The sequence below is a fragment of the Corythoichthys intestinalis genome, chromosome 6 (assembly GCF_030265065.1).
Source record: "Corythoichthys intestinalis isolate RoL2023-P3 chromosome 6, ASM3026506v1, whole genome shotgun sequence".
In the NCBI taxonomy this organism is placed as follows: domain Eukaryota; kingdom Metazoa; phylum Chordata; class Actinopteri; order Syngnathiformes; family Syngnathidae; genus Corythoichthys; species Corythoichthys intestinalis.
The window spans coordinates 20,736,102-20,759,895 of record NC_080400.1 but is presented as its reverse complement, the minus strand read 5'-3'; the positions used below and the strand labels follow the sequence as shown (position 1 = coordinate 20,759,895).

The window sequence follows — 23,794 nt, the reverse complement described above, 5'->3', positions numbered from 1 at the left end:
CTTTTCACACACTGTTGCTGGTATATTGGCCCATTCTTCCATGCAGATCTCCTCTAGAGCAGTGTTGTTTTGGGGATGTCGTTGGGCAACACGGACTTTCAACTCCCTCCACCGATTTTCTAGGGGGTTGAAATCTGGGGACTGGCTAGGCCACTCCAGGACCTCGAAATGCTTCTTACGAAGCCACTCCTTTGTTGCCCTGGCTGTGTATTTGGGATCATTGTCATTCTAAAAGACCCAGCCACGTCTCATCTTCAATGCCCTTGCTGATGGAAGGAGATTTTCATTCAAAATCTCGCGATACATGGCCCCATTCATTCTTTCCTTTACACAGATCAGTCGTCCTGGTCCCTTTGCAGAAAAACAGCCCAAAAGCATGATGTTTCCACCCTCATGCTTCACAGTGGGTATAATGTTCTTCGGATGCAATTCAGTATTCTTTCTCCTGTTTCTACCAAAAAGTTCTATTTTGGTTTCATCTGACCATAACACACTCTCCCAGTCCTCTTCTGGATCATCCAAATGCTCTCTAGCGAACCGCAGATTGGCCTGGACGTGTACTTTCAGTATTGCAGCAGTGCAGGATTTGAGTCCCTGTCGGCGCATTGTGTTACCGATAGTAGCCTTTGTTACTGTGGTCCCAGCTCTCTGTAGGTCACTCACTAGGTCCCCCCGTGTGGTTCTGGGATTTTTGCTCACCGTTCTTGTTATCATTTTGATGCCAAGGGGTGAGATCTTGCATGGAGCCCCAGATCGAGGGAGATTATAAGTGGTCTTGTGTGTCTTCCATTTTCTAATAATTGCTCCCACAGTTGATTTCTTTACACCAAGCACTTTACCTATTGCAGATTCAGTCTTCCCAGCCTGGTGCAGGTCTACAATTTTGTCTCTGGTGTCCTTCGACAGCTCTTTGGTCTTGGCCATAGTGCAGTTTGGAATGTGACTGAGAATGTGGACAGGTGTCTTTTATACTGATAATGAGTTAGAACAGGTGCCATTAATACAGGTAACGAGTGGAGCCTCGTTAGACCTCGTGAGAAGAAGATAGACCTCTTTGACAGCCAGAAATCTTGCTTGTTTGTAGGTGACCACATACTTATTTTTCACTCTTATTTGGAAATTCTTTAAACATCAAACAATGTGATTTTGTTTTTTTTGTTTTTTTTTCCACATTCTGTTTCTCATCGTTGAGGTTTACCCATGTTGACAATTACAGGCCTCTCTAATCTTTTCAAGTAGGAGAACTTGCACAATTGGTGGTTGACTAAATACTCATTTGCCCCACTGTAGTTGTATTTCCTGTTGACACCATGTAGGGGGCCTGATGACCAAAGAGAAAAAGGAGGGGGGGTCGGAAAGATAAGCGATTGGGAGGGGTGAAGTGTACACAAATCAGCCATGTGAGTTATAGAGTACTAAATAGTATTTGTGTGAATCCTTTGTGAGTGTGGGTATGTTCAATTCTATGCTGCCTGATCACTAATCCTGACACCGAGTTTTTCTACTTGAGTGTGTCTAATTGCACCTATTTATGCGTGAATCCCATCAGATATATGATAGTCCTGCAGACGAATGGAAATGCCGTGCAGTGGGACCGCCGCATGGAAGTTCTTCCCAGCCGCACGTCCCACCGCCCCTCGCCGAATGTGGTGATATATGTGGTGCGTTGAAAGAGGTGCGGGAATGGCGGGGCCTGTTGTGAGGAGGCTACTGTGATGTCAACCACCCCAACTGGTTCCAGCCGTCCAACAACCTTTGTGTGTGATGCATTAAAATCAAGAGGGAGCTGGCCTGGGACTGTACGGCCCCTTTCGGCATGAGTGAGTATGTCGGTGCTAAGGTGAAAGATATTTACAGTGCAAAGTCAAGAGTGCTTGAGATATGAGGCAGGCTCCCACAGGCAGGGCCCCGTTCGCCAGAACCACCGGCCGCAAGGCGAGAGAATCACCGGGGCTCTGACGAACCCCCGTCAGACTACCCCCGGCACCCCCCTCCGCCCCCGGACAGGCACCACACTGAATGCCGGAGACCCCCCCGGCAGGGCACAACATTTCTGAGTCATTTCCGATCCTCACTTTTTGGGAAATTTTTGCTGGAGATGAAGCCCAATTCAATTGGCATGACTATCTTGACGAATCAGAAAAAATATTGAAAATTTGGAAACATACTATTATTTAGACCAGTATTTATTTTCCTTTTCTCTAGTCATATTGAATTTAAACTACCAAAATTTGTTTTCCCATTATAGCAGTCAGTGGTTCAAATGCTCCCAAAGAGGTTTGGCAGACTTTTTATATTGCAGAGTATTATCTTTTATATCACCTGATGCTATGTGAGCCATGGATTGCAGAATGGTGGCGATAAAACTTCCAACATGCTCTAGCTTAGCCTCAGACAGATAAAGAACTTGATGGCTGACGTCAAAATAAAAGTCCTCCTGGCAATGCGCCAGCAAGCTGTTATCAGCGCACGGTGGCGAAAGTGGGAAAGACTTGGTCAGCATGAGGAGCACGGATGAGGGGAACAGGAGGCATTTTTCAAGCAGCTCCACCAGCCAACGACCAAATAGAAATACAGCAGAATGCTGAGGCGAGAGGCTGTCCAGCGCAGTTGGAATGAGTTGCACTTCAGAGTTCTCTTGGGATGAATTATATCTCACTGTGAGAAGAGAGAAAATAGTTTATCTTGGCTTTTATGTAAACTGGTTGGTTGGATTTATGTCATTTTACCAGTGAGATGTGTTTAGTGTTTTACCATCGAAAATAGGCTGACTGCAATCAACTGAGGTAAGATTCTGAAGGGATTGGTGAATCTCTTGTAGGGTTTTATACAAGGGAGATATGATGACAAGCTTGGATAAATCCACATCACTTAGATAAGGATCCTTGCTCTGTGAATGGACTTGGAGAAAAAATGAAATGTGTCTGTAAGCAAGAGGCAAACATTCAAAATGGCTTTGAAATAAATAAATATAGTATATCATAGAAGTGAGTACACTCCTTGCGTTTCTGCAGATATTTAAGTATATCTTTTCATGGGACAGCACAGACAAAATGACACATTGACACAATGAAAAGTAGTCTGTGTGCAGCTTATAAAATAGAGTTACCGTAATTTCCCGAATATAACGCGCACTTTTCCCCCCCAAAATCAACTTGTAAAATCATGGTGCGCATTATAAACGGGTACATGGATGGAGACAGAAATATATATATATCACATATATATATAAACCGATTTTTTTTAATTGACACGGCCACGTTGTGTTGAAGGAACGTATGCGGTGACCCGTTGCCGACCATTACGGTGCGTGACGTCACCATTTTGTTTCGGTAATACTTCACTTCAAATTTGGCAGAAGTTTATCCATGGTTCAAAATAATATTTCACCGTATAATCCCTGAATGTTTTGTCTTGTATTGGCGGATGGGGGGCTGGGGGCAGCACCACAAAGCATTTATGCCTAGGGCACCAAAATAGCTAGCGCCGGCCCTGTAAACGGTACAATAATTTTCCCTAGATTTTACAAGTACATTTGGGGTGCGCATTATACACGGATGCACCTTATATTCGGGAAATTACGGTAACTTATTTTCCCCTCAAAATAACTCAAAATATAGCCATTAATATCTAAACCCCTGGCAACAAAAGTGAGTACACAGCATTGAACCTAAGTACATCCCTAAATGTCCAAATTGAGTACTGCTTGTCATTTTCCCTCCAAAATGTTATGTGACTCATTACAGGAGTGCTGTCAGCATTGCTGCAGAGATTGAAGAGGTGGGGCGGGTTAGCCTGTTAGTGATCAGACCATACGGCGCACTCTACATCAAATTGGTGTGTATGGCTGTCACCCCAGGAGGAAGCCTCTTCTGAAGACGGTACACAAGAAAGCCCGCAAACACAAGTCAACTAAGCACATGGATTACTGGAACCATGTCCTATGGTCTGATGAGACGGGCGGGCTTTCTTGTGGTTTCTATGCGGTGTACTCACTTTTGTTCCCAGGGGTTTAGATATTAATTTTGAAGGGAAAATAAATTAACTCTATTATATAAGCTGTACACCAGTGTTGGGCACGTTACTTTAAAAAAGTAATTAGTTACATTACTCACTACTTCTTCCAAAAAGTAAGTAACTGAATTACTCTATAGTAAAAGTAACTAGTTACCAGGGAAAGTAACTATTTCTGTTACTTTAAAAAGAACTTGTTGTACGTCAAAGAATTTGAAATTTTCTGAGCAGTATTCGAGTCAGTGGAATAGAGAAGAACAGACAGGTAGTTAACGTGTTAGGTGCTTCAGCAGATTTGAATTGCTTACCACAGATGTCGACAAAAGCTTTGCCCCGGGACATAAATTACACATTACATGCAGGTTCTTTCCTTTAATTTCGACAAACTTGAAATAGTGTCTATACAGTATCTCCACCTCTTAAAGGACAATTTTTCTTCTGAATGCTCTGCCATCCCAACCCTGTGCATCTGTTTTGCGTGTGTGTGTGTTTGCCGCACGCACTGTTCCGGTTTGCTTGTGAAATCACCGGCTCTGATTGGCTTACCACGACACATGACTCTAACCCTCAGCCAATCACAATCACTTCCATCGCATCTCTCGAGGGGCTGCATTCAGGGGCAGTTTACATGGCGACTCTGCGACACAAAGACGCATGACTGAGTTGCGGAATCGCCTCGCGTGCATATGGTGGAGGCGAAGACGGAAGGCGAAAACGAAAAATTCTGAATCCTGCCTCCAAAGTGAAAGAATCCCATTGCGGGGGGTTGTGGGGGGCTTCCTCGGCATGCATATCAAAGGCTCCTGCCGCGCGAGACCGCGCTGTTAACGTCAGCACTCGTACACGTCACATTGGGCGTGCGCAGCGCTGCTACTAAACATTAAAAACAGCAAATATGGCGGAATATCAGGTTTAATTTACTGTTTTAATAATATTTTTAAACTAAATATGTTGAACGTTTCAATTTTTGTGCCTTTTTGAACAAAAGAAAATGGGCGGGCATATTTTTTTCCGGGCTGAGGGAGCTTGGTGGGGTCAAAGTGCATAATTCTCTGTCGCCCGGTAAATCTGCACTGCCCCCTAAGGCTTGGCATGAATACTACATCGTTTTCATGCGGAATTGCGACATTGTTCAAATGGGGACGCAAATGCAAATGCAAATTTAAAATTCTTCGTATTCTCAGAGAGTCACCATGTAAACGGCCCCTCAGGTAGGCTCGTTTCCCGACAATTCACGTCACCTTCAAAGCGTCTGCCGTCCTCAAGATGGAAGCAGAATTATTGCTGGCTGACCTGACAGTGAGAGATGGGAACGAGGCTAGCATCAGGTGTAGCAAACACAGAAACGTTACCAAACTTTGGAAAGCATTGTCTAATTGAATGAGCAGGGACAAACAGCTTGGAGTCAGAAGTACGTGCGCTATTCTCGAACCTGAACGCACCCAAAGTCTTGAATGACAAGTCAACAGAGCAGAGAGTCGACTCGACACGGCTGGTAGTTTCTTCAATTTATTCAGAGTAAGTAACGCACCGCTTTTGACCGTCGGTAACGGCGTTGTAACGGCAGAAAAAGTAATTAGTTAGATTACCCTGTTACTGAAAAAATTAACGCCGTTACGTAACGGTGTTATTTATAACGGCGTTACTCCCAACACTGCTGCACACAGACTACTTTTCATTGTGTCAATGGTACATTTTGTCAGTGTTGTCCCATGAAAAGATATACTTCAATATCTGCAGAAATGTGAAGGGTGTACTCACTTTTGTGATACACTGTACGTATTATGAAATATTTTTATTGTTTATCCTTCCAAGGTAATTAAGATGCCTAAGAGCGGCGATTGAGCAGTATTACATGATCACAACACAAAAAGCCAAAGTGGAAAAAACACATCAACCTTCAAATTAATGGCACCTTGGGTATATTCATATAAAACTGAGCAAGGTTAAAAAAAAAAATAATAATAATAATATTTTTTTTTTTTTAAACTAAGCAAGGTTTCGAGGTCACAACAGTCTTCGACTCATTGCAACTTCTTGTCATTACATGAAAATAATAACACAGATTTTCAGTAGCAAACTTCATTAAACATCATTAAAATAAATGTCTGACAAATTACAGTAATACTTACTTTCATGATGGGTAAGTGCTTCTGTTTGGGTCAAATCCATAGATGTCACCTAGAGATTGAGAAATGTTAAATTATGAATACTTTTATAAAATGAATGTTTTTTTTGTTAGTAATATAGTGTAGACTGGGCGGACAAAGTACCTGATAAGTATTGTTTTTACAAAGATGAGCTTGCATTTCATGTTCCCTGGCATCAGTAGCCTGGCTGCGGATGTGTAAAAGAGATGGCTGATCCTGGATCTGCTGGGACTTTCGGTTCAGCTTACATAAAAGGGCCTCCACGGATGTGAAAACGGCTTCCAGTAATGCTGTGGATTCACTAGCTGTGAATGCCAAAGTTGAAAAGGAATTCAAGACAAAAAGTACATGATTTTTTTTTTTTTAAAGGATGCAACATTTGGAAATATGAGAGAAAAATAACAAATCAAAGTATCATGACTGGAGTATTGCAATTTTGTATTACCTTCATCATTAAACTTTTTAACAGTATTGTTGTATGGTTTATCGCTCAAAGCATTCTTAGAAGCAATCAGTTGTTTAAGGAGGCTTAGCTTTTCCCCATCCATGTTCTCAAAGACATTCTTGAAGAAAATGCAACATAAGTCATTTGAAAAGACCAAACAGTGATTTGTATAAACATGAAAGCGTTTAGTCACACCTGGATGCCATCGACCTGTTGGCCTATGCGCCGATAAAACTCTTGCGTGTCTTTACGATGCCGCGCTAACTGGGAGGCCACATGCAGGTTCTGATCTTCCAGTTTGTCGTACAATGTCTTTACGTTGAACTCCTCCAACTCACAACACGCATACGAAATTCCTACAAAAGAAAGTTCAACTCAAAGCACAACTCAAAAGTCACCTCATCTGCCTCCATAATAAGTCTTAAGTTAGACAGCAAAGTTGGTGCATGAAAAGAATGATAACAACCACAATTAAAATCACAGACGGTAACTGAAAGATAGAAATACTACCTTAGTTCAATATGTTAACAGCCATTGTGTGTGTGGTTTTTTTCCCCATTTTTTTTTTTATCATTAATCAAACAGGAGAAAGCTCTTAAATGCTGCCTGGTCACGCTCTATGGACTTTAAATGTAGCCATTGGGCACTAAAATGTGCCATCAAGCTGCATGAATAATGCAAAAGAGCACAGGGCAAAAGCTCGAAGCTTTCACTTATAGTCACTATTATCTTACAAAACTGGCACTGTGTTTTGGTGTCTTCTTGAGTTGCTTTAAGCATTGTTTAATTACAATTTATCATCTGACAATAATACTAAAAAAAAAAAAAAAAAAAAAAGGTTTAATCTCTAATTTCATTTGAAGGAAACTAACCAATTAAAAACAGCCAATATCAAAAGGATGACTTATTATGGAGGACCAAATGGGACAGAATGAAATATATAAATACCCTTTAATGTATATCTGTTGTTAATTAAATAATGTGGGAATAAATAAGTGTCATTAAATGTGTCATTAATCCATTGAAATACCATCTCATTTAATGTAAAAACTAGGGCTGTCAAAATTATCGCGTTAACGGGTGGTAATTAATTTTTAAAATTAATCACGTTAAAATATTTGACGCGTTTAACGCACATGCCCCGCTCAAACAGATCAAAATGACAGCACAGTGTCATTTCCACTTGTTACTTGTGTTTTTTTGTCGCCCTCTGCTGGCACTTGGGTGCGACTGATTTTATGGGTTTAAGCATGAGCATTGTGTAATTATTGACATCAACAATGGCAAGCTACTAGTTTATTTTTTGATTGAAAATTTTACAAACTTTATTAAAACGAAAACATTAAGAGTGGTTTTGATATAAAATTTCTATAACTGGTACTAACATTTATCTTTTAAGAACTACAAGTCTTTCTATCCATGGATCGCTTTAACAGAATGTTAATAATGTTAATGCCATCTTGTTGATTTGTTATAATAAACAAATACAGTACTTATGTACAGTATGTTGAATGTATATATACGTACGTCTTATGTTTTATCTTTCCATTCCAACAATAATTTACAGAAAAATATGGCATATTTTACAGATGGTTTGAATTGCGATTAATTACGATTAATTTTTAAACTGTGATTAACTCGAGTAAAAATTTTATCGTTTGACAGCCCTAGTAAAAACATAAAATTATTTAATGGGCACGTGTTACACAACCTCATTAATTAATTTTATCTGTCAAACTAACCCATCATAGTCAGTGAGCGGGACTAAAGCCCGAGTTATGCTTCTGCGTTGCGGTCAATGAGCATTTGATAGTTCTGTGCCAAGGGAACACGTTCTGTAATTCACCGCCAAGCAACTAGAGAGGTGTTGCGTTGTTTGTGCTGTTTTGGGGGACTCTTGTCGAATTCCTCGAGTTTTCTTTCGGTTAGACAACAATGGCAACGGAGATGGAACGCTTCGATGTGGATCTTCAGCTCATCAACATTGAGCAACAAATGTTGATCATACAAATCTTGAGGCGCAGGCAGTTCAGAAGACCGTTGTGGAGGTGGCATGTCCGACTGTTGAAGCCGCACAGAGACTGGCAGTCACATTATGAATTGTAGCATTAGGTGGAAGGCAGCAAGCTGCGATGTTCAGCGTTTTGTCCAACTTCTTTGCCGTGTCCTACAACAAGCCAGTGGGGATTTCTGGTGGCTATGGAACTTCCCAAACTGCGTTGGAAGCGAGCACGTTATCATAAAAGCACTAAGGCAGTCTCAATCCGTGATTATGTATCAAGTGTGTGAACTGTCTGTTGAAAATTAAACGTAAAAACAACTCTTTTGACAACAAACCTGTGCTTTATTCTTCTTATACTAGAAGTTTAAAATGTAAATAAGTCACAGACACACAGCAAACATATGTACACAATAAATGATAAAGTGCACCTACCAAAAATACAACATAAAGTGATAAAAAGCTGGCAGTTTTTGGCCGGCTGGGTCACCGCTTCATGTGGCCATCCGCTTCCGAACACACACATACTTTTCTCGGAGGTAATTCCATTTTTTTATGCATTCGCTGACCTCCAGCCCTGTATTTTCAGCAATCTCCTTCCATGAATTGCTTGCCATTTGTCAATCTTTACAATGTCTTGACAAGACATTGTAGAAGTTGTTGTGCTTGCGGACCATTTCGATAATATTCTCGTCAGCTTGGTCCATTTTAGCGTGTAGCACAACAATTTTTGAAAATGTCGGTGATCTCGTGCTGAACCGGTAACAACAGTCTGAGCGGACCAATCACAGTCCATTTGCGACACGTCACCACGTGCTGACGTCAGGCCAAGTCAGGATTTTGTGGAGGTGCACGTCAGGCTAAGGCGGAAGGTCGTAAATTGGGTCTGCCTTGATGGCCTAGGTCTGCCGCAGAAGCATAACTCAGCCTCAACGCTGATCTAAGTCTAATCGATTGCTGTCGTCTGAAGTCTTTTAAAACATGGCGGCTACGGAGGATATACTTGGGTTGGTTAGGGATATTTTAGACCTTGCTGATTACGTGGAAACTGGTGGACATGCTGACCAAGAACATGTAGTGTGCGTAACAGGAGTTTATTGAGGTTGTTGGTGCAAATCTCGGCTCGTCCTTGAACACTTCATGAATTTATAAGCAAAACTTTCATCATTTGTCCTCCAATTGTTCGATATGAGTAAAGGAAGCACCACCTAGTGTGTTAGAATATATTAACTGGCTCTGCATTGATCATTCATCAAAAACAGTCTTGGCTTGATGTGCTGGGTAGTCATTGAGATGTTAGTCCCACTCACCGACTTTGATGGGTGAGTTTGACAGATAAAATAAATTCATGATGTTCTGTAACATATGTCGATGAAATAATTAAATAGTGAAATAATTGTTTTCATTCATTCATTCATTTTCCATGCCGCTTCTCCTCACAAAATTCGTTTAACATTAAATGGACTAGTATTTTCATGAAATATTGACACATTTAATGACACTTTTATTCATTTAATTCCCATTTTGTTGGGCACGTTACTTTAAAAAAGTAATTAGTTATAGTTACTCACTACTTCTTCCAAAAAGTAACTGAGTTAGTAACTAAATTACTCTATAGTAAAAGTAACTAGTTAACAGGGAAAGTAACTATTTCCGTTGCTTTAAAAAGAAGTTGTTGCATGTCAAAGAATTTGAAATTTTCCGAGCAGTATTCGAGTCAGTTAAATAGAGAAGAACAGACAGTTGTGTTATAGAACCTTGTAATATGTATTGCACCTCATCAGCAACAGATTTATCCTACACTTGAAGTGCAACAAAAATAAACAGATTTGAATTGCTTACCACATATGTCAACAAAAACTTAACATAAATTACACTTTACATGCACGTTCTTTCCTTTAATTTCGACCAACTTGAAATAGTGTTTATATCTCTACCTCGTAAAGGACAAATTTTCCTCTGAATGCTCTGCCATCATATCCCTCTGCATCTGTTTTGCGTATGTGTGTTTGCCGCACGCGCTTTTCCGTTTTGTGTGTGAAAACACCGGCTCTGAAGTATGTTTAAAAAAAAAAAAAAAAAAAAACGGCTCTGAAGTACGTGCGCTATTAGGCACGAGTGTTTATGTCACAGAATGGGGGATCACGTATGATTTGACAACAATGCAGCCATATTGGAAGCAGGTCTGGCTCGCGTGACATTAAAATTTAACTTGCCAGTTCGATAAAGAGACAAACTCATTACAAAGGCGAAGAACAGATATGTGATCAAACTTAAGGATGTGAACAATGTTGACCCTTATGAGCAAGCCGAAGACATATGGAGTAAAATCTCGACGGGCTTCCACAATTACGCGAAATGGACGTTCTGCTGTATTTATTGTTTGGTGTATGTTACTAAACTGATCAGCGATTCCGAAATTACAAATCGCTACAAAGCTACGAACAGTTTTGCTGCGGATGGGTGCAGGACCTGCAAATTATGACAGTATCAAACGGCAACTCCATTGTTCTTGCAAAGGTAGGCCATGTGTGTTTACTATCTTTATTGCCATGAACCTGAACGCACCCCAAGTCTTGGATGACAAATAAACAGAGCAGAGTAGACTTGCTATGGCTGGTAGTTTCTTCAATTTATTCAAAGTAACGCACCGCTTTTGACCGTCAGTAACGGTAACGGCGGAAAAAATAATTAGATTACCCCATTACTGAAAAAATAACGCCGTTATGTAACGGCATTATTTATAACAGCGTTATTCCCAACACTGTTAATGACATATTTAAGTATTTATTTAAAGATGTGCTGAATTTATACATTTCAATCTTTCACATTTGGTCCTCCATAACTAGCAAGCTATGGCATCTTCGTGTTAACTGGGTTAATTTGGGCATTGGGAGCTTTGCTGAAACTACTGTTTAAGAAATCAAACGGGTAAAATTTAGGACCATAGCATATCCTGATTCTTGAACCAGCAGAGGTAACACTATGAGTGTTTGTTAATTTAGGAAAGAGGCCTGCGTCAAGCTGGGCATTCAGGTTCAGTGAAGGTGCATCTGAGGATAAAATAGACATATTACAGTAAAACACATGATTCATTCTACGAATATGGAAGCAGTGCCAAACAGGAGACAATCACTAAGTAAATTAGTGAGGCCCCACACCTTAAGTTGTGTTTAATTGGACGAATATGGAAGCAGTGCAAAACAGGAGACAATCGCTAAGTAAATTAGCGAGACCTCGCACTATAAGTTGTGTTTAATTGGATATTAATGTTTCACATTGTTTGCAGACAGTTACGAATTAATTATTCGCAATAATGTGCCATAAATGTAGTCCCATTAAGCTACCAACTCAGCATACATGCAGCAGATTCCGCCTACGTTCATTTGAAAAGTTGGCTTACCACCTTTTGAGATAACAGGCTCCTCAGCTTCAGCTCCCTCTCCCACACCTCTAATGCGTGGAGAGCCGCACAAGCTGGGAAGATAGAAAACCGAAGCCCTCATATATGAGAATTAATTTTAGAGGTATTTGTTAAATAACCCAGAGGTCTGAGTTTTGAACAGGCAATTTAATTATTTCTGCTTCTTAAAATGTAATACCTGTCTCCACTGCATGGGCATTCCAAAGGATGAGGGGGGTCACCAAGGCTGCGCCACTTGGGCTTTGTCCTCCCCTGATAGACTAACTTGGCTTTGCTGGGCCAAACAACCAAAGCTGTTATGGTCACAGCCACCACGACCACTAACAGCGCACTCAGGAGGCCTGAACACATTGCATTGCAACACAGTCACTTTTTCATGCCAACAACAATAATTATTGTGACAATAAATATGTACAGTATCGTTGTTTTCGTCAACGATGACGACGATTAATATTTCTCCAATTAACTTTTTTCATGATGATGACGAGATGATAACGAGCTGAAAACATGTTTTGGGAGACTAAGGGCCCAAATACACCAGATGCATGATCGTTGCGGTTCCGGTCCGGTTCAGTGTTGACTGCGTGCCACGCAGTACGTCAAAAACAGGTAAATCATACCGGCTGCGCACGGCTGCAGTCCGCCAACTCCGTTCCCTCTTGAGCGCTTGCGTGATCGCGCGCTATAATGTGCCATTTCAAACAACGAAAAACACACGGCGTCTATACTCATCAGAGAAGCAGAGAGCGAGCACATTTTTTCTTTGCATATTGATATTTTATGTCTGTCTCTTAATTCCAGATTGACTGCATCATGTTGAGATCAGGGCTCCGTGTGTGGGGGGAAGGGGGCGGGGCCCTATTATGCCCTTGGTTGTGTCGGTGGGTTTATATCTTTGTGCACAGTTAAAATTATGGCACATAACATCTCATAGAGCTGTTATAAACAACTGTTAAATAATCTGCAATATTTATAAAATGGATAGCGAATTATATACTACACGAGCTAAAAAACAGCGTACTTGGAATTGGTGTCTCAACACTGCAGATTCCTGTGCCCAGCGCAAACTGTTGGTTTTTCTATGAAAAGTCAAGTAAAATGTAGGAAAGAAAGAGAAACGTCTTGAATAGACCACCAGGTCGAAACTTGTGGGTTTCTCTATTCTCTTTCGTACTTTTCCCCCTCGACTCTGTATACAAACCGACATTGTGCGTGCGCCGGGCAAGAGAATTTCTGCGGTGGAACCACTTCCAGATACGCTGCTTTTTCTTTTTTTTCCGCTAAAAGTTGTCAGCACGTCGTGTGTTTGATATCATTGCCAGAAAAACACACATAATAGGACACCTTGCAGCTTCACTTTTAATGATATCCTTATAATAACGATCTGCTGCATCGTATATCACTTTGTGACTTTCCACCTCCATGATGAAACGTTCTTCGTCCATGTTCGCTGGTGTTTAAACCGTGAATAAGCAACTGGGCTGTTACGTCCAGGCCCAGCTTCGCCCATTTTGTCGGATGCGTGTCCGGCAAAAACTAGAAAATAGCCTATACCATCCGGCGGGCATGCGGCACGCCGGAGATGGTTCGCAGTTAATCCGGAGCACTGACGCGGCCGGTATACATTGAACAATAGGATATAATGGGAACTGATTGGCTCCGGCGCTATTTTTTACCGGAGTCGGACCGGAACCGCAACGATCATGCATCTGGTGTACTTGGGCCCTAAGGCTACGTCTACACTAGGACGGTCAATGGCATTAAACGTGTAATTAGTTGGACTATACGGCATGTCAGCCACACTAGTATGCCTATTATCCGGATTAGCTGTTACACGGATAACGTAGGTGGGTAATGTTACCCGCCGCCTACGCACCGCCAAGTATGGACTGCTGTCTCCATACAACCGTATATTCAGGAAGGGACGTCATGCCGTCGCTGTTTTTAGAACGGCATGACAGCATCGTAAACAATGGAGGCGGACGGTCACGAAGTGGCAGTCCTGCTCTTTTCCACACATTTTTCTTGAACCTTCAAACTACGTCTCAATAATATGCTTCAATTCAGTCCCCATTTGGAGTCCTCCCATCGCGGATGAGGTGGAGATGAGTGTTTTTTACAGAGCTCGTTTCCCGAGTTGTCTCACATCAGCCAGCTTCAGGGCTGGCCCTTCCCAACTCAATGCCGACCGAACATAAGTACTGTATATAAAAAAGCATAGAGGAAAATCAAACCCCGAAAAGTGACCTGCGTGGTACTCCCAGTCAAAGAGGCCCGCGATCATTTTTTTCCCCCGAGACATTTCTGCCTGTCAAAACTGTCGCCACTTCCAGGATCGCCACTTTTATGCACAAGCAGCCTGGTTGCGGCTTCCAGGAAATATATCCAGCGGCACAACATCTAGCTTCTATTTGCTATTTTCCAAGTGGTGAGAGTGCAACTGAACATCGATTGTAACATCCCAAGTAATGATGTCAGGCTTTCATTGTTTTACAAAGATTTATTTTAATCACAACTCGGCTCCTGCTTGTAAAGCCGAGCGTGCTCTCCCTTCCACTCTCGCTCCTGCATGATGCGTTCGATTGCTATCACGGAAAAAACAGTGATCACAAAATAATGACAGTCTAGAATGGTAAATGGTGTTATACTTATATAGCGCTTCAGTGTTTTTCAACCTTTTCTGAGTCACAGCACATTTTTACATTTGAAAAAATCTTGTGGCACACCACAAACCAAAAATGTTCCAAAATTACTTTCTAAACAGTATATTTAATTATGAAATAATTTTTCAATGTTTATACATACTTAGAGTGAAACTTGAGCCTGTTTAGGTGAACCCAAAGCTGATATCCAGGCAGGAATCTTCTTCAACAGATCTCAGTCTCTCTCCGTTTTTATAACAGTTAGGCTTGAAAAGCTCCGAATTATCAGACAGGGCGACTTTAGCAATGTCTTTAACCACATCACGGCCGAGCATCTCGCTGACAATGGCTTTGCAGGCAGGTAGTTTTAATGTCTCTGCCATAATGTGGGACTTTTTGGGATTTAGCAACAAGGCTTTGAGGGCTTTCTCATTTAGCTTTGTAGTTTTTCCTCAAAAAAGTTGCCTGTTTCTCTGTTTTCAAGGCGAACAAAATAGTCCATCAACGTATTTTGAAGCAATGGGTGTTTCTTTAGGAGATGACGTTTAAGCTCGCTTGGCACCATGGCGCTGTAGGACAGTCTCTCGTGTCACGTTCAAGAACTGCTCGGATTTCTAGCCATCAGCCAACTTGCTCTCCTTGACAGGGTGGCTGATGGCTAGAAATCCGAGCAGTTCTTGAACGCGACAAGAGCAATACCTCGCTCTTCTGCACACGGCCGCAACATTTTACCTACTCTTTCCTTCCTACTGCAACTCCGCCCAACGATGTAAAAAAAAATGTGATATTGGACAATTTCTGGCGGCACACCTGACACTGGTTGAAAAACACTGGTCTAGAAGGTGTAGTAATTTCGAAATTTGCCGCGGGCGAGGAATGAGATTCCGGTTCAGAGGTAAACCGCCCGGGCGATGATGGAACACATGAGGCTTCTCCTTTTTACGCATGCGCAGTTTGAGCAAATGCAGGCGTACCTTGCAGAAGCAGAGGGGCCCTTAAACGCACCTTAAACGAAGTGTGGACAGGTATAAGAATAGTCGGCAAAATACCCTGAAGAAAATTCTGTCCTAGTGTAGACCAGTGTTGTCAGTAACGCATTAGTTAGTAACACGTTACTGTAATCTGATTACTTTTTTCAGTAACGAGTAATCTAACGCGTTCATTTTTCTACACCAGTAATCTGATTAAAGTTAGTTTCCTTAGTGTCTCTGCGTTACTATTTTTTCATTGCGTCATAACGTATGTAGAATGAAGAATATTGTAGTCATGTACGAAGAGCATATTGAATAGAAAATGCTAAAAATAAAAGGTTCCCGGTACGTGTTTCCATGACAACCTCTCAGCTATTTCCTGTTTTGGTTTCGCGTCACGTGTTGTGGGACTGAGGCGGGTGGACATTCCCGCCGAGTATTGAGACGTTGCGAGGGAATGTTGATCTGTGGATATCCATGAATGAAGGTGAGTATTTTTCCTTCATTCTGGAGGGTATCAGCAAAAGGTTGGACCCCCTACATGCGCGGCCGTTTCGTAGCTTTGCCGTAGCAACGACGGGCAGTCATCGCTCCAAGTTGGCAAGCTTTGTTTACATCATATGCGTGTTGCACATTCATGCCGTGAGGTGATGTGTTCGTTTGGCATCTGTGGGAAGTGTTGTAAGTCCGACTGAGTGTAAAGTGCTTAATTGCTGCCACGTTTTGTTGCCAAATTGACCGCGTGTGTGTTGAGAGGAGTACTTCCGGGTTGTTAATGTGCACGGCTGCACGTGCATCCTCGCCCGCCACCACCTTTGTGTTTATTGCACTGTACAATCCACTTGTGTGTTGTTGATTATTGTGCCGTTGGTTTGCATTGTTTTACACTGGCACTGATATGCTGTTAACCATAACCCGAAATTCAGAAGTTTTGACATTAGGCTTAATCTTAGAGTTAGAGGGGTTTAATTGGTCCGTGGAGTTGATTTCAACAAATTCCAAGCAGTTTGTCAGATATTTGTTAGTTTCATGGCTCCGGAGTGGCTAAGCTAGCGCAAAATTCTGATATTCCCCTTTAAATTCAATCATCGGAAAGTCAATTACATGTGATGACATTTTTCTGTTGTCATTCTTATTTTGAGGCGGCAAAGGGAGAAAAATGGGTAGAAAGTAACTGATAGATTACTTTTAAAGTAACTTAGTTACTTTGATGATGAAGTAATCAGTAAAGTAACTAGATTACTTTTTTGAGGCGTAATCAGTAATCAGTAATTAAATTACTTTTTCAAGTAATCTGTGACAACACTGGTGTAGACGTAGCCTAAAACAACAAGACGAATGTCAGTTCTCGTCTGACAAGACGGGAACAAGACAAAAATGGCAATAGTTTCAGTCACACGCTCACAATAGTTGACATTTTATGTGTAGTTAGCCTGCAGTGTAGCAGTGTCTGGTTGTTTCACTCATGACGTGCTGCGCCCCTCCTTCCCGACTTGCACACACTGTAAGATTTGTTTTCTTGGCCAGAGAGAATATGCAATGTTGCTTTAAAGGTCTTTGCTGAGTGATCATCACACCTAAATGTAACTAGCATTAGCATAGCATTCGCGTTAGCATTAATCTCATGCTATTGGTGAGGGCGAGCATGCTCTCAAACTCTCGGACAACTTTTTTTTCCCCATACAGTTTGTGGTGTCCAGATGGGTATAATTAATTGAAAATAATGACCTGTTTTCCTGCTGAGTGTGTATCAACACCAAGTTGGCGTTGTCCTTGTAGATAGCCCCCACATGTACATATGTGCTCGTCTGTCAATGTTCATTTCTTTATTTATTTTTGGAGTAACATTTTTTAATTTGACAGACGAAAACATTTTTAGTAAATGTTGTCTAAAACTAGATGAAATTGGTCTTGAATTTTCGCCAGCAAAAATTAGACTAAGACACATTTTGAGATGTCTAAAATATGATGACTAAAACTAATAAGTTTCATCTTCAAAAAGACTCAAAAATTAAAAGGGCTGACAAAAACAACAATATACAGTATTTTGCAATCTTCACAGGTCTAACTGTCAGACCTATTTATCCACTTATTAATTTGCATTTGCATAATTAGCCACATGAGGCAACAGCTCACAGTTTGATGTAGTGCAGTTCCATGTCACAGAAACTTCAAACACTAACCAACCAATAACCATTAATTCATTCTAAAGCAGATTTTCAGGAGTAGCCGATCTGTATTACTGCAATAGGATACTGACCAGCAATTGTTCCCCACTCTGGTAGATGGTTTAGTCGGTGATGCTTGATGACTCCGTATTTTACAAGCTGTTCTGGGGTCATGGCTTGGAAGGCTGAGGCCCGTGGGTTACACTCTGTCCCATCTTCACTCACCACTACCACCAAACTCCAATCCGGGACAGTGCTGTCCACAAATACGTATTTCCCCGTTTCGTAAAAAGCATGGGCAAACCTGTAAGGACATCCAACGCACCATTCACCATTTAAAATACTGAGTACTGTGCTAGACGTTTTTCCTCATTACCAACTGTTATTCAGATTTGACTGTTTGACAAGTGTCCGCACACGTCTGAATACCCCAAAGTCCCAGCTGGGGTTACTGTTAAACAAGTGGTCTTTCTCATAGACGGGAAAGTGGCTAAGGTTGCGATCTTCAAGAAACCGAACGAAAAATTAGTCAAAACAAACAAAGAGGACATTAAAATCCATGAACAAAATTGCAGACCTGTGTGGTTTATGGTTAAATGGAAAATTAGCATGTCACCAGTGGACAAACAGGCAATCGGGTTTGGGATACGAGGACTGACAGGTAAGTCTTCCTCATGATCTCCTGTGGTTCCCCTCTTTCTCCGTGTTGGAGGTAAGACAGCTTCTGATTCTGATAGGAGACAAATCAAGTTAGTCCAAGATTTTTTTTTCAGATTATCTTATAGTATTGAGAGAAAAGTAAGGTTAAAAGAAAGTCATATCACCGGAGAGAAAAATTTCGACATCCTCTAACTGTTTGGGAATCCAACCAAACACTCCTTGAGAGTCAAACTGAACCAAATGGATTTTTCCAATATCATTTGTATGGGGATCTGGTCCTAAAACATCCATTAAAGTCTGTAAAAAGAAAGACATCACTCAATAAGCCTGACTATTGAAACACTGAATACCAACGACGCAAATTGAGGAAAAACTTTGCAGCTTTCACTGACAAAATTGACTGAACATGTTTTTGTTTCAGTGTCTTAAAAATTGTTCAACCAAGGACATCTTTGCGCATAATGATTGCATGGTAATACCAATAATGTTTAATTGAAAGGGTAAATGGTCACAAAATTCCGGACACCATTAAAAATTTTAAGTCCAAGGTAAATTCAAAGAAAACCTGAACAATTTTGTAACACATTAAAACGAACAGAAATTAATTTTGTTTATAAGTGGCACGGACAAAGGATAGATAATTTTCTATTGCCCCAAATGATCCCCACCAACCTTTATAAGGGAGTCATTTAACTCATTGGCTGCAATCAATGGTGCGAGATGTCCAAACCATTTTGACTTGGAGCGAATGATTACTGAAGTGGAGCATTCACAGCCAGTTCTCGCTGTTCAAATACAGTGGGGCAAATAAGTATTTAGTCAACCACCAATTGTTCAAGTTCACCCACTTGAAAAGATTAGAGAGGCCTGTAATCATCAACATCGGTAAACCTCAACCATGAGAGACAGAATGTGGGGGGAAAAAAATGAAAATCACATTGTTTGATTTTTAAAGATTTCCAAATTAGAGTGGAAAATAAGTATTTGGTCACCTACAAACAAGCAAGATTTCTGGCTGTCAAAGAGGTCTAACTTCTAACGAGGTCTAAGGAGGCTCCACTCGTTACTTGTATTAATGGCACCAGTTTTAACTCATTATCGGTATAAAAGACAACTGTCCACAACCTCAGTCGGTCACAATCCAAACTCCACTATGGCCAAGACCAAAGAGCTGTCGAAGGACACCAGAGACAAGATTTTAGACCCGCATCAGGCTGGGAAGACTGAAGCTGCAATAGGTAAAACGCTTGGTGAAAAGAAATCAACTGTGGGAGCAATTATTAGAAAATGGAAGACATACAAGACCACTTATAATCTCCCTCGGTCTGGGGCTCCATGCAAGATATCACCCCGTGGCGTCAAAATTATAACAAGAACGGTGAGCGAAAATTCCAAAACCACACAGGGGGACCAAGTGAATGACCTACAGAGAGCTGGGACCACAGTAACAAAGGCTACTATCAGTAACACAATGCGCCGCTAGGGACTCAAATCCTGCATTGCCAGAAAGTACACGTCCAGGCTCGTCTGCGGTTCGCTAGAGAGCATTTGGATGATCCAGAAGAGGACTGGAAGAATGTGTTATGGTCAGATGAAACCAAAATAGAACTTTTTGGGAGAAACACAGGTTCTCGTGTTTGGAGGAGAAAGAATACTGAATTGCATCCGAAGAACACCATACCCACTGTGAAGCATGGGGGTGGAAACATCATGCTTTGGGGCTGTTTTTCTGCAAAGGGACCAGGACGACTCATCTGTGTAAAGGAAAGAATGAATTAATTAATGGGGCCATGTATCGAGAGATTTTGGGTGAAAATCTCCTTCCATCAGCAAGGGCATTGAAGTTGAGACGTGGCTGGGTCTTTCAGCATGACATTTATCCCAAACACACAGCTAGGGCAACAAAGGAGTGGCTTCGTAAGAAGCATTTCAAGGTCCTGGAGTGGCTTAGACAGTCTCCAGATCTCAACCCCATAGAAAATCTGTGGAGGGAGTTGAAAGTCCATGTTGCCCAAAGACAGCCCCAAAACATCACTGCTCTGGAGGAGATCTGCATGGAAGAATGGGCCAAAATACCAGCAACAGTGTGTGAAAAGCTTGTGAAGACTTACAGAAAACGTTTGGCCTCCGTTATTGCCAACAAAGGGTACATAACAAAGTATTGAGATGAACTTTTGGTATTGACCAAATACTTATTTTCCACCATGATTTGCAAATAAATTATTTGAAAATCAAACAATTTGATTTTCCGTTTTTCCACATTCTGTCTCTCATGGTTGAGGTTTACTCATGTTGACAATTACAGGCCTCTCTAATATTTTCAAGTGGGAGAACTTGCACAATTAGTGGTTGACTAAATACTTATTTGCCCCACTGTATATTGGATGTCCGTCGTTCTCAATGGCAAATAATGGGTTAAATATTATGGGGACAAAAATATATTATTGAGGGCCATAGCCAGAGTGTATTTCTGTTTTTATTTACAATTATGATTAATAATAACACTATTATTATTGAGACCTGACGTTCTCAGACTGTACATGGAGATTACATTTTGGGTCATGTAGGCCACGCTTGTATACCAAATGTTAATATTGTGGCCTACATAACACAACATTAGATTACCGTAATGTGCTACACATCTTTAATGAGATTATTTTATTGTTATTATTTTAATTACCAAAAATACTCACTTGCACTGTAAAGTGTATAAATCTGTTAAACAAATAAACAAAAAAAGAAGTCACCTTTGAGTGTCAACTAAAGTTCAAATAAACTGGAAAATCATTAGCCTAATAGCAGAATTGTCTAACTCATATTTGACCATTTTCGGAAAAATAGGGGGCAGAGGGGCATTTTTTTTTTTTTTTTTTTTTGCAAACACATTGATATTTTTATGACTAAGGCACAGAGTGTTTTTGATCAGTTCTGATTGGCTGAGGAGAAAAGCAGCAGTGTGATGCAGCAGTGATAGGAGAGTAAGATTATGAATCATAAATCTCAATATGTCAAAAATATTACTTAGGCAATTATGCTGTTAGGCTAACGAAATGTAACCACAAAACAATGGATTCTTCCTCAGCTTACCCACAATTGCTTGTCAAAGTTTCAAGTAATCACTTCAGCACTTTTTGCATGATCCTTGTTACATACACACGCCATAAATGGTGATCCATGTATTATGATCCTATTATCTTAAAATCTTACTTTCGCCCACATTGTGCTATCTCCTTCTAAGATGCTGAGCAGCAGATATCCGTTTGGGGAGAAACGGGCTGAGAGCTGAGGCATTTTGTAGAGGCAGGAAGTGTCGCACAGCTCCTCAGCAGTCACGTATCTATGACAGCGGCAGCTGGGAAATATAGATTATGAAGATAAAGCAAAATAAAAATGTTATTAGTTATGTCATGTAAATGACAGAGTTGGATAAATATGCCTATGAAAAGCACTGTTGATATTCACATGCCCATCTCCACATCCAAAGTTCCTCCATGTGCTCCACATGTTAAATTACAGGAATAAAAGGAAGGTGATACACACTCTCTGGAGGCTGCGAGCCTAACCTGCCCTAGAGCGCACCGCCTATACAACTGAAACATAGATGCATGAACGTATGATATCCAGATCGTACTTCTGCGTTCAATTCAGTATTATTTGTGTGAAAAGCTGCTACGGACCTCAGGCTGGCAGTCCATTGCACTGTCAGAAGTAGAGCTTTTGAAATCCAGCTCATTATAAAAGATGAAGCCAGTTCTGCACAAGCATGCACCATCTGAGCGATGAAAAGCACGATTTTTTCCAATGCAGGTACAAGAAAACGAACCTACACAGGGACATACAATTGACAAATATTGACAATATGATAAGATGGATGTATAACATTAAACTTCGTATGCAAAAGTATTTATACATAGCTTTTTAATGGATAACTAAAAGCACATTATTTGGCTAATAAGGATTGCTACACTATATATTAGGCATGTGCGGGTATGATATTCTGACGGTATGATAACCTTAAGCCAAAATATCACGATTTCACGGTATTGCAGTTACAGCTTTAAAATATGTTATTTTGCGATATCTGGGTTAAAAAAAATCCATTGAACAGGATTTTTATTTTTCAAGACATATTAGCAAATTGGAACATAAGTATGTTAAAATAAATAACAAAAAATAACAAAAATTCTAAATGTAATTAAAATAGATGCAGGCCTTTAGGGGAGCCTAAACCAACAACCACAGCTCAACATTATTACCATCAGAACAAAAATAATTGAATTATTTTCCATAAAAAGTACGTGTGCATGATTTGTATCATGTTGATATTATACACACACACTCTCTTTCTCAACACAGACAGTTGCCAGAGTGAAAAAACACTGTTTTACCACCGCTAGACACACTAAACACGCTGGAGTTAACTCTCGTAGCTGGTGGGAAATGTTCATAACAGTGTTTATTAACCTATAATTTTGTATAAATGCGAAATCATATTGGAGGTATTGCCTCCTCAGCAGCCACCTTCCGCAAACATGTTTTACATGTTGGTTGGCCCACGGCCGTCTGACTTTTCTGGAACCGAAGTATTCCCATACCAGTGATTTTGTCTTCTTCGATGGGGGGAAAAGGTTCAGGAGTTTCACCTCTTTCCAGCCATCGTGTAGCTCAACTAACTCATTAACACTGAGCGACAACCAGTGGAGGAGGATTGAGCCTTGCAGCTACAAGCGAGGGTTTTCTCCTTGCATTTATGGTGCATAAAATATAGCTAATACCTTAGGGACGGTATGACGGACAATTTTTGCCTTTTTGAAACTGTGACGTTTTCATACCACAGTATACGTTGAAACAGCTAATCGGCACATGTCTACTATATAGAAGTAGAATTCACAGTTATGTGTGAGTTAATTATTACAGCCATGATATAATGACAGTGACAAAAATATATTACAAAATATAATAAAACATTTTTGAGCATTTTTTTATAAAGTGCACATTTTGCAATGGTGCATACTTTACTATTTTAGCACCACTGTTATAAAGTTGGATGTTATTTCCATGGTTGCATGGGTTTTAGTCCATCCCATTATTAAAAAAAACCTAGACTACATGTTAGCTTTCATTGAAGACTTAGTCATTTACTGGCGACCATTCCAAGGTGTGTCCTGACGCTGTTCCAAAATCTAGCCAGGACTCACACTCATACGAGATAAAGCAATATGGACAATAGATGGATGGACTTTTAACATTTTCAATTTCCGGCCCTATCTGTACACTCTGAACTGACAAACTGCCACAGGCAGCGGCAAAAGTGCCACTTC

At 40.7% G+C, this 23,794-nt stretch overlaps 1 protein-coding gene and 1 long non-coding RNA gene across 3 annotated transcripts in view; one reads left to right on the top strand and one right to left on the bottom strand.

Annotated features, from left to right (window-relative positions):
- The window catches only part of LOC130917136 (uncharacterized), a 41,553-nt gene extending 33,973 nt beyond the window's left edge, over positions 1–7,580 (top strand). For both annotated transcript variants that reach the window (XR_009063416.1, XR_009063417.1), the window contains exon 3: positions 1,550–7,580. This is a non-coding gene — a long non-coding RNA (uncharacterized LOC130917136). The remainder of the gene's footprint in view (positions 1–1,549) is intronic.
- The window catches only part of si:ch211-286b4.4 (SCO-spondin), a 213,633-nt gene that overhangs the window by 15,960 nt on the left and 173,879 nt on the right, over positions 1–23,794 (bottom strand). Inside the window, exons 84-98 of the mRNA XM_057838220.1 lie at positions 22,151–22,296; positions 21,936–22,063; positions 21,681–21,825; positions 18,638–18,770; positions 18,391–18,543; positions 18,190–18,316; positions 17,906–18,117; positions 12,211–12,373; positions 12,012–12,085; positions 6,805–6,965; positions 6,610–6,727; positions 6,288–6,469; positions 6,147–6,195; positions 2,755–2,901; positions 2,323–2,658 (exon numbers count right to left, since the gene is read on the bottom strand). Of these exons, the coding sequence (XP_057694203.1) occupies positions 2,323–2,658; positions 2,755–2,901; positions 6,147–6,195; positions 6,288–6,469; positions 6,610–6,727; positions 6,805–6,965; positions 12,012–12,085; positions 12,211–12,373; positions 17,906–18,117; positions 18,190–18,316; positions 18,391–18,543; positions 18,638–18,770; positions 21,681–21,825; positions 21,936–22,063; positions 22,151–22,296 (2,274 nt within the window). The remainder of the gene's footprint in view (positions 1–2,322; positions 2,659–2,754; positions 2,902–6,146; positions 6,196–6,287; positions 6,470–6,609; positions 6,728–6,804; positions 6,966–12,011; positions 12,086–12,210; positions 12,374–17,905; positions 18,118–18,189; positions 18,317–18,390; positions 18,544–18,637; positions 18,771–21,680; positions 21,826–21,935; positions 22,064–22,150; positions 22,297–23,794) is intronic.